General features: G+C 35.5%; 1 protein-coding gene across 22 annotated transcripts in view; it reads right to left on the bottom strand.

Annotated features, from left to right (window-relative positions):
* Nucleotides 1-308: 308 nt before the first annotated feature.
* The window catches only part of CAMK2D (calcium/calmodulin dependent protein kinase II delta), a 323815-nt gene continuing 313080 nt past the window's right edge, over nucleotides 309-11043 (bottom strand). For 12 of the 22 annotated variants that reach the window (XM_013053960.2, XM_013053952.2, XM_013053956.2 and 9 more), the window contains 4 exons: nucleotides 8289-8383; nucleotides 6260-6488; nucleotides 4733-4828; nucleotides 309-3540 (listed from right to left, as the gene is read on the bottom strand). In XM_013053960.2, the coding sequence (XP_012909414.1) occupies nucleotides 4762-4828; nucleotides 6260-6488; nucleotides 8289-8383 (391 nt within the window). In that variant the 3' untranslated portion in view covers nucleotides 309-3540; nucleotides 4733-4761. Of the gene's footprint in view, nucleotides 3541-4732; nucleotides 4829-6215; nucleotides 6489-8288; nucleotides 8384-11043 lie in introns of all 22 variants that reach the window. The other 10 variants (XM_013053965.2, XM_013053958.2, XM_013053964.2 and 7 more) reach the window with 2 other exon arrangements.

The raw sequence follows: 11043 nt of genomic DNA, 5'->3' as shown, positions 1-11043 counted from the left end.
AATTTTTGTCTTGTGTTGTAAAGCAGTAGGTGCCTTTAAAAATATAAATCCTTTTGGGGTAATAGTAATACTTTATTTCATCCATTTTTCTTACTAGAATCTAGTGGAGAACACTTTAGCCTCTTTTCAAGAATTGGTTTTGTTAGTTAGAAACGTAGGAATACCGTGGCTGCTTCAGTCAAGGTGGCTTATCATGGCTCATTGTTCAGATCTGGATACCTGGTCTAATATGCTGATGTTCATTATAATCTTTTTATATATTCCCACTTCTTAAAACCAGACAAAAGATACCATAAAAACAGTTGAACTGTAGATATCAAGAATTTTATTTAATGAAATCACTCAAGTGTTGGGCCATTTATGTTTACCCTTACATTACATATGATTACTTATACAAGGATTCAGAATTTCAGTTACTTAAGAGTAGGATTCCTTGAGAGTTTTCCTAGAATGTATTGATTTACTTCATGCCATTTCTCTGCTTTCGGCTAGATGACTACCTTATTCAGTATTTCTCCTCTTCCCACTGAGATATTTGAAATGAATATCAGCAATATCAACCTACATAAAGAAAGCAGACCATAAAACAAGAGTGCTCCACTCCCCTGAGCCAGGAACAATGGGAGTATTAGTATCAGTGATTATGTCAGTTGCAGTAGCTACCATTTAATATTATCTACCAAATATTAGTCTAGGTACTTTGCCCATAATCTCTACTCATCATAATACCCCTAGAAAATTGGTATGTTTGTTCTCATTTTTCAAATACAGAAACTAAAGTTCAGAGAGAAGAGGCACCATGCTCAGAGTGTCAAAGACAACATCAACAGAGCTGAACATTAAACTCAGAAGGGTCCGATTGTATCCTGACATTCCCATTCATGGTTTGGCCAACAGTCCAAAACTATTAACAGTTTCTCTCTTCCTGGCTCTCTTGGAGTTTAGAGATATAAAGATGAACCCACAGTTCTTACCTCTAGAGCCATTATACTCCATTCAGTAGAGGAGACACAAAGATGTATTTTCAAAACCGCATGGCTGGCAGGAGAATTAGACCCAAATTACACTATATGGAGAGGATGAGCAAGCTTAGAGCAGGGTCTAGGAAAGTTTAATCAAATGGATGATTTTCTAAATTGGATTTTTAGGGATAAGAATTAGGTTGAAGAAGTAGCAAGGGAAAGAATACAAGCATAAATAGATGCATGATGCCTGCAGTAAATTGAAAGATGTTGTACTTCTGTACATTCAAGTTCAAGTTGAGGAGTAGCAGGAGACAAGGTGCTTGCCTGCATACTGAAGATAACACTGAAGTGTTATACAGTCAGATTTAGATTATACCCTAGCAGTCACTGAAGGATGGACTGGAGGACATATTTAGAAATTTTAGGACTCTTGTTTTTAACTATTTTGTTCCCAGAAAAATCTTCCCAGCAGAGTTTGTTATTTTGTGCATATAGTAAAGTGCCTTTATCTTTACATCAAAGGTAAACTGCTATGAACTAATGAGACCATAGCAGGACACGTTGCTGTTGGCACTAGTCAGCATCATGCATACATATAGTACCAATTCTCAAGAAAAAAAGATGGACACATTGTCAGCAGAAATCACAAATTTATTAACTCTTAAATATATCAATCAGTCATTTACCATTATGGCAAGAAATATATACAGTGTCCCATGGTAAACTGCAGTGTTTCAAAATGATAGAAGATAATAAATGTGTAATTCAGTTGTGGTGGAGAGAACAAATCACAATTTCCGCACATCTTAGTGCGGAAGACATACTTGATCTACAGTAATACTTCAACACCACATGCTAAAAGTGTAAAAAAAAAAACCACTCTATACCTATTATTTTTAAAATACATGTATGCCACGTGTAGCCGGTTCACAAAAAGGTAAAATAAATCAAAAAGGGAAAAACGAGGCCATTACTTTTCACAGATCTCATTGGCAGGTTAACATGGCTCAATACATTTCATTTACTGTATATATTTATTTTAAATATATATTTTTAAATTGTGTAATTATCAGAAAAGCTTCAATCCATCTACCATACATCCACTAGCAACAATATCTAAGGTGATTAGTCAACACAGAAAGGTGAAATGAGAGAAAGAGGGAGGGTTGTTTAGTTTTTTGCTTCTGCTTTAAAAATAGGATTCTGAAGATTGTGAATTACTATTGTTAAAATAACGCTGATGAAGATATCATGCACTATAAAGCATTTCAGGGAAGAAAAACAGCCTTATAGGAGTTGAATAAACAAAGGAGAAATGAGAAGCACAAAGAAAACCTGGGCATTTCCCTTTTCTTTTTAAACTGGAAAATCTGAATCCTCAGAGGGAGATAATGTTACTGACACAAGAGAGAAGCTAAGAGAGCACAAGCCACAGAGATCGAGTTCTAAACACTTATGAGAATGGAAATCCCTCGCCGGCCTCTCTGATTTTAGACAGCTAGAGGGGCCCCTCCCACCAAGCAGAACTAAGTGTGTGTAGAGGAAACCCTGCTGCACTACAACCTGGTATTCTTGCCAGTCCCCCCAGCTGGTAGTACACTAGGAACCTCACTGTTTTTACCTGAAATTTAAGCAATTCTAATACCGCTGACCTAGGATCCCTATGTCCAAACTAGAGCCGAAGCAGAATAAGAAGCCTTTAAAATCTTGACATTTTTGTGGGTCCGGAAGATGATCAAAAGTGCTAGTTTAGTTACCTCCACGATGCAAATTTCACTTTCCTTTCTATCTTGTAGTGTGTGAGAAAAGACAGAAGAGGATGGAGAAAAAGCAAACAGCAACGAGTAAGAGCAAATGGAGAAAAGAGTGCACATATTTGAGAAAGGAACATGAAACTCAGTGAATTCACCAAAAGTGTAAATATATCTTAAAGCGATCACTCATAAATTATGTGAATTTTTCCAGTTTACAGTTTGACCAAAAACAACATGACTTTAGGTGGTAGCAAACCAACTGATTCTCATTTCCACATTCATGAGTGATTTTACCCACATATTAACCTACTTTGTTAGACAGCAATAATAACCAGGATCACACCACAAAACCGAAGATGTATGTGTGTGTGTGTGTGTGTATATATATATATATTTTTTTTTTTTGCTTTTTGTTGAATGAGCCCAAAACTGATTAACAGCAAAGAGTTTTAAAAATTTACATTTCTCTTACAAATTGTCATTCAGAGAATAATTTTGAAGTCTGTTGTATCTTGGCATAAACAGAAACTTGATGAGTAGGTTGTACTTGGAATATTGTGGAAATTTTTTTTTGTCTGACCTCCCCCTATTGTTTGCCAACAGTAATTGAAGTTTGCATGGAACATCCCCATAGTGCAAGTGTAAACAATGTATAGGAAGGAATATATGACAAGATGGTGCATCACATATGCATTACACGTAGGACCTTCACAACTTCATGCACTCAGAAACATGCATGAAGAGGAGGAGAGGACGGCCCAGGGTTACCATCCAGGTGCCTTGAGAACAGAGAATGCAGAAGTGGCACTGTTGATATTTAGCTGAAAGAAAGGGGAGGGGGAGTGAGAAATAAGTTATATTGTTTTACAAAATATTGTCCAATGTTTTGCCAAAGATGTGACCAGGCTACAGTTTTGTAACTCAGCTAAATTAATAGATCAAAAGTACAACTGTATAAAAGACCTTTGCTTGTGATCATTAAAAGATGAAATACACAATGTTAAACAGAGACAAAATTAAAATAGGAAACAATATTAGTTATCTATCAACTTGTCCACACAGAGGTAAGCTGAAAATAGAAACAGGAACCCAGGCTTCAATCACATTATTGAACTTAAATATGCATTGTAAGCACTCTTGTTTACTAAACATATCATTTTGTTGAAAGAGTGAGAAGTTTACGTGCATTCTTAGCTTTTGTCATTTTTCATAGACTCCTTGGGAAGTTAAACCTGGAAGTCCATTTAATGAGGAATACAGCCTCAAAGTAGGGAAAACATATTATTATTTAATTGGAGGTCTCTTTCTGTTTTTTAATCCAATAGTAGGGAGCACTATTTTTTAAAAGCTCTGACAAGGTTCAGTGCTTTAAGTAGAGGAGATATTCACAATATTAGCACACATATCTGAATCCTAATCCAAGTTAAGAAACAAATCTTAAAAAACAACACAGGCATGAATTTAATTACAGTCAACTTTCAATTATCCTCTGGAATTACCCACTATGTAAGTTTTAAATTTTGGCTTGACTTCCTCTTGTGGCCTGTCTTCACAGTCAAATATCATTACAGTCAGTCAGGCAAAGCAAATTAATTGATATATTAACCTTAGCCCAGTGCATAACACAAGTGACTACCTCTAGAAAGACAGAGACCAAAAAAAATCCTAGAGATTGACTTTTATTAGGTCTGGATAATTGAGAGTTGTCTGAATTGACCAGACTGGACTTCCGATGAGGAACTCCAGGATATCTGAAAATGCCAAGATCCATATGCTGAAGGGAGGCTCTTCTCAGCACTTAATACCTTTAAAACAAGCGTTATGCTATAAAACGAGGCCAAACATTAGACTCGAGAGCTCATGCAAAAATCCTTTAAGTTTTCAAAGACCTTTTATATTTTCCATCAAATATAATGCAAAAGAAAATATCCTTAAAGGCAAGAAAAAACAGCCATGCAGCTTTTTAGTCATTAGCTCCATCCACAATGTATCATGGAGCAGGATGTTACTTACAAGACCCATATGTGAATGGTTTTCAGGCCTTAGATGTTTTGCCACAAAGAGGTGCTTCCTGAGAAGTTTTCTTTCCCATTTGGAATACAGGATGGCCTATTAAGAGAAGCCCCATTTAAGCCACCTGGCATAAAATGAAGTTTTCTTAAATAGGCTCTATCCCATACACACTTCAGGGAATTGCAGAAAAACCTTATCCTATTGTACTGTATGAACGCAATCCCTTCCATATTAACTGGCAATTAGTGCTGTACCTCTTTGGGGTAAAAAACACACAAACATTATTATATTCCTTTTGTCATTCTCTTAATATGCTGGAATTCATTCTAAAAATAATAGCTATCTTTTTTCCCTTCATCTACTTTTTACAAATCCAACAGTGAAATCTAATTATTAAGGCTATAGAGAAGGCCTTTGAAAACCACTGTGGTATATTATTAAACTAAGAAATTTTGATAGATTCTTTGGAGTTGAATGGCTGTTTGTATCAATTTGACTCTCCCATCCCACTCCCCGCCAACCCCCCAAATATTACAGGTGATTCTGGTGAGAGAATTTGGAATGACATCAGCAGTGCGCTGAACCTGAGTCTAAATTCCCCTTCTTGTTTTCATCTCATCCCTTCACTTATGCAACTTTATTTCCCTTTACTATTCCCCTTTACTACAGTTGGAGCCAGTCTTCTTTACCTATACTCCTCTACCATATGAAACTAACATCCTGACATTGTCATATCCTTCTGATATTCCTTGATTCTCTACCATTTATTTGTTCCAGGTCTCCAAATGCCACTTGGAATGTTGGACAAGGTCTTAAGTGATATCTTCTACACAAGGTATACTTCCAACCTGTTATTAACAATTTGCTACATTGGTCATTCATTCCATTCTACTCTGAAATTATGAACCTCATAATTTTTCTTTGGTATCAGTGATAACTTGCTTTCTAAAGTAGAATTTAAGTTTTTTTCTAAACTAGAATATAACTTTTACCTTGTGTTTTATCTGGTACAAGTTAAGCACCTAGGAGATGTACAATAAGTATTCACCCAATTACTGACTGAAAGAGCAGACATAACGTCCAAGGTAGAGTGGCATAGGGAGGAAGACCCTGAGGTACCTGCTACTTGTATTTTAAATGTTATGCTTATAAATTTCTTCTAATATCCGTAACTGAGCCCAGTAGATAATCTATAAAGTTCCTGACACTATATTGGCCACTTTAGAAACTCTTCACCTTCCTCTGCCAATTGTGACGATGAAGTCACAGTTTGCCTCATTACATGATTTAACAAAAAGAAACCCGCTTGCTAGGGTATCCTCCAGTTTCTACTGTGTGTGTTTCAGCACAAAAACAGCTGGTCTGATCTATCTACAGTTACAATCTGTTTTTCCCTGAGCATTCCCACCTATGTAACTGACCGCTAGCATTAAATAACATATATCATGTTATTAACAATGGAGTAAGTAAAAAAAACGCTGACCATGGGTATATTAACAAAGAAGCTGACAGCCTGGAAATATTTACTTGATGGGTACTGTTGGCGACCCAGAGCGATGAAAATGAACATTCTGCCACTTTCCATCCCGGCGATGCCACACACGAGTCTCTTCCGACTGCATTGTCTTTGGCATTCCGCTGCCGTCCATGTACTGTGTGAGCCTAATGTATGCTATGCAGGCAGCATCATCACCTACCAGGTGTACATGGGGGTTCAGGATAATTGTGTGGATTGGTTTATTGCTTTTGGACAAAGCTGAAAGAGAATAACATGAAAAACAGAACTTAGTTTCTGCATAAAGTAAATCAAAACCAGTAACTTCACCTGGGGCTAATGTACACAACGCTATTCATTCATTCATTCATTCATTCACCTTGAATTGTTTGCACTAATTGAGTCCCTGGCAAAGTATAAAGGAAAAGAGAAAAAGCAAAAGTAGATAGTCATTATTTTCTGTGTTTCCCTTTATAGAGAATTTAAATGTCGCTTTGGAAACTTTGGTGGGAGATGTATTTATTTACAATGGGAAGTGGTTAGAAACAGAAGCCATGATACAAAAACAGAGGGAGAAGGCCTGGCCCAGATGCAGGGAGCAGGTGACAGGATATCCTATGGTCTTGTTCATTTTTGTTAGTTGGTGAAGTACATGGAACAAGGGAAATATAACAAATATCAAATATGCAGATAATGGTTTCCAAAACAAAACAAGAAAAAACTGGCCATAGCATGGATTTGTTTTCCTATTTCATCTTGTGACTCCTTTACTTCATAAAGTCCATTCCATAATAGTCCAGTAGTGGTCATCCACCGAAAAGCCAAAATTTGGTTATTGGTCATCTAGCCTGGTTCTGATTCTTTAGTTCAGTCTTTGATTAGGCACCCCTCTGCAGGTTCTAGCCTTTGGTGTTTTGACAATAGCTACACATTCTAATTATTCAGTGATCAAGAGATGTGAAGATTTAGTGCAAATGATGATTGATGTCACTCTTTTAGATCACTACCACAGCCTGTACTGTTGTTACCTGCTGTCCAAACCTGCTTCCTATTCTCAGAAGAGATTGGAGTAAACTACTCAGTGCCACAATCATATACAGAAGAATACCTCACTACGAAGAATATGTATTTATGGTAAGTAATGATACATAGTTTGTGTTGAAGTAAGTTAAATATTTAATGGGTTAATTATTCTTTTACTAGAGATGAGATAGTGTCAATGGAGAACCAACTGAAAGAAACATTATGAGGATGAGAAAATTTACTGCTTTGTAAGGACAATTTACCATGTAATTCTTTGTCTTGCAAATGCCCAGCGAATATAAAAAAAAAAAACAAAAAACCAACCCATGCCAAGGCAGACATTCGTGCTAATGCTTATAATTACTAGAACTGAGCTTGATTATCGTAATCATTAATACACTTCATTTACCAAGATATCACTGAAAAGAGGTGAATTTATTCTTTCCATCATGCAAACGAAACACAATACCTAGTCTTTAGGCATAAGGAAAAGAGGATAAAAGGAATTTCTAGGTTACTTCTTTTTTGATGACCTCAAGGATTTCTGCGGGAGTTTCTTTTGTGTGGCTCTTTGCTCTGAGACCACTAAAATTCTTTTAATGGAAACTGAAATATTTACCTGATCACTCATTTTCATGTATATTTTACTTTGAAAATGAGCATTAAATATGCTTGAAAGCATTCCTTTATGTCAAATATTCTGACACGCTGTGGTGTCTTTTATTTTTTCATATACACACAATGTTCTAAGAAAACTTACTTTTTTGGTGATTCATTTTACAGCTTATACATTTACTGGGACTTATATGGGGTATATTCAATCAACATTACCTTTTATAAATCAGACAGTTTTCAAAACACCAAAGCTTTTAAGCTTGTCATTAAAAAAAAATTTCAAATACAAAAAATTTTATGATATAAAATGCTGGACTAAGGTGAAAATTCTCATTGTAGAATACAGCAAAGAAAACTGCAAATCTGGGAGAAATTCAAAGAGAAGTTGGAAAAGGCATGTTATTAAATTTAGAATAAATGTACCATTTTCAAAGTAGAATCGGTGGAAGTCCATCCCTTCCACTAAATTACCCAAAGCTTCAGGTTCAAAAGCAGTAAGGCCGGGATCACAGATTTTCCTGTAGGGACAAATAAACAACAACAATAAAAACCAAAAATATAATTAAAATAACCAATACATGAGTTAATACATTTTGTTTCCCACATATCCACTCTTACTTATCAAACAGTGAAGGGAGTTTCTTTAAAAAAACACTAACAATATAAAATTTCTTTCACAGGCCTGGTGGGTTGAGGAGCAAGTGCTAAAAAAGCATTTTGCAGAGAACTCTGATGAGGAAAGATAATATAGCAAGTTACAGCCCATGATAATCTATACTACTTTAGGAATCTCTCTTTTTTAAAAATTTCTGCTTTTTCATATTTCCAAAGTGGATTTTCTATTCTTTCTCCAGTTTCTCCCTTAGTTTTTAAATACTAAGTCCAATACACTCTCCAAGTCATATAAAACCAACTTTGTCTCTGACATTAAATAATTTGGAACAATTTCTGATACCTTCTACATTCCTGTCAAGTATCTATATTATTGATTTGAAGGCATGTGTCACATCCTTTACTTCCTGGAAAAGCTGTATTCAAAGTTTATTGAACTTCTAAAATAAAACTAATAAAATGTAAAAATTAGTTTTCTTTTTAATCCTAGAAATGTAATTCAATAAATAGATGCAACATTTTTAAACTTTCTTTGGATTCAACAAAGAATTGTTAAACACCTACTATGTAGCAGGTATTTTTTGAAACAATTACAATGCAACAATAAAGACTGAAATAGGAATAAATACAAAGTGCTTAAAAACCAGATTACTTACATATGGGACAGACAAGATTTAAGAGAAAAAACATGTGAGCTGGGCTTTCAGGAATATGTAGGAATTGTCCGAGTGTGGGGAAGGTGGCAGGAAGGAGGAGGGTAGCAATGACAGTAGCATAGTAGTGTGAGAACACAGAGTATGTCTGGGGAATAATGGTTAGTCGTGTGATCTGGTGAGCCCTGGGTATGTATGTAAGTCCATGGAAACAAAGGGGGAAACAATTCCTTGGGCTTGTGGTGATCAAGATAGGCTTCTCAGAGGAAGCGACAGAAGATCTGGATTTGACAAATTAGTGGAAGTTTACAAAGTAGATAAAAGGATTTGGGACTATTTTGGGGCTACATCTAAAACATTCCCCTTTGGGGAGGTAAAACAATTTAACTGTTCAACAGAAATAAAGTTTCAAAAGGCCAGCTCACTATGGTTCTTTGCAATATTGTTCATAGAATGTGGAACTGATATTAAGGACAACTTTAAAAGTAGAAAATTAAAAAAATAAAAAAAATAAAAGTAGAAAATACTTTAAAAATCAAACATCAAACCAGTGATTATCCTTTGTGTTTAAAAAAAAAAAAAAGCCTTAAAGGCAGGGGTAGCAGGTGTAGTGGGGAGGCATTTTATATTTTACCTTAGACTTGCTGGTGGGCAGGTACTACCAAGCTCAAAGTCAAATATATATAATCTCTAAGAGGCAAATGGGAAGAGCACTGTTTCTACGGTAATGGAATTTATTCTGCCAGGGGATACTACTTCCTCTATAAATTTGACTTTTGGTTGTCAACATCGGTGAATCGAAATTTTTTACTACCATATATTGGCACTAAAATCATCTGAGAATCACTGTGCCATGATTGATCTCTTTACCTAACCATCAAGAGAGTCAACAGATCTGAAAACCTGCTAATCTGTTCTTTCTCTCTCCTATGTATGTATGCATTTATCTCCTGTCATAGGCTTTGGATTAATAAAGGATTCACAAAGCTTCCCCTTGATGTATGTGTGTGGCACACATGCTCTGAACAGGTATTCTAAGGACTTCACCAATGTAGTCTATCATCCAGAAAGCTCCCAAGTGGAAGGTCCTGTTGGATTATCAGCAACCTCAGGCCAGATTACAGGCCTCCCTAGGCAAGCTGATGCGATTCCAAGGGATTGCATTATTTAAAACACCTTATATTGAACTGTCAGAGAAGACAGGAAATATCCCAGTTTTGCCTGGCTACCACCCCCACCAAAACACACTTTTTACTATTCCACAGGAGAATACTAGTACCAAAAAATACATATATTTTTAAAGAGTATTTTCATGTTTAGAGAATCCTATTGGTCTAACAAAGTTATCAGCAAAAAGCATAAAAGAGCATGTTCTATGGCACGGACTTCTCAACTGTTTAAAAAGGGAACTCTGGTCTCTGACATAGTTTTCTTTCAAACTTCATATTGTACTATTTCATTTCAGGTATTTATTTTAAATCATGTTAAATAGTTGATACAAATACATATGTATATGCATGTGCTTGCATCTATATGCACATATACAATTTATAAGTAGCAATCTTGGATTTAATTCTTACCCTCAATTACTCTTTTCCATTATTTTATATTTGACTCTTTGTAACTGATGATAAAAGAAATACCTTACATAAAATTGGGGAAAAAAAGAAAAAAAAACCTTCAGACATAATTGCATTTCCCAAAGCAATGTTCTTTTATCCTTTTTAAAACCAATTGGGCATATCTCATTCCATTTTTAATGCTTTTTAAAAATTGTAGCTGGAATAATTATAGACATCATGACTATATCATAAGCATTTTGCCAGAGTGCCAGAAACTGCAAAAACATCTACCGTACCAAATGCACAACATATGTCCTCAATGTTGGACAGATGTTTCCAATTTTTCACTAT

This window comes from Mustela putorius, unplaced genomic scaffold, assembly GCF_011764305.1.
Source record: "Mustela putorius furo isolate JIRA1106 unplaced genomic scaffold, ASM1176430v1.1 tig00000868_pilon_pilon_pilon, whole genome shotgun sequence".
Taxonomy (NCBI): domain Eukaryota; kingdom Metazoa; phylum Chordata; class Mammalia; order Carnivora; family Mustelidae; genus Mustela; species Mustela putorius.
The sequence above is the reverse complement of the archived record's forward strand: the minus strand, read 5'-3'. Positions and strand labels throughout refer to the sequence as shown.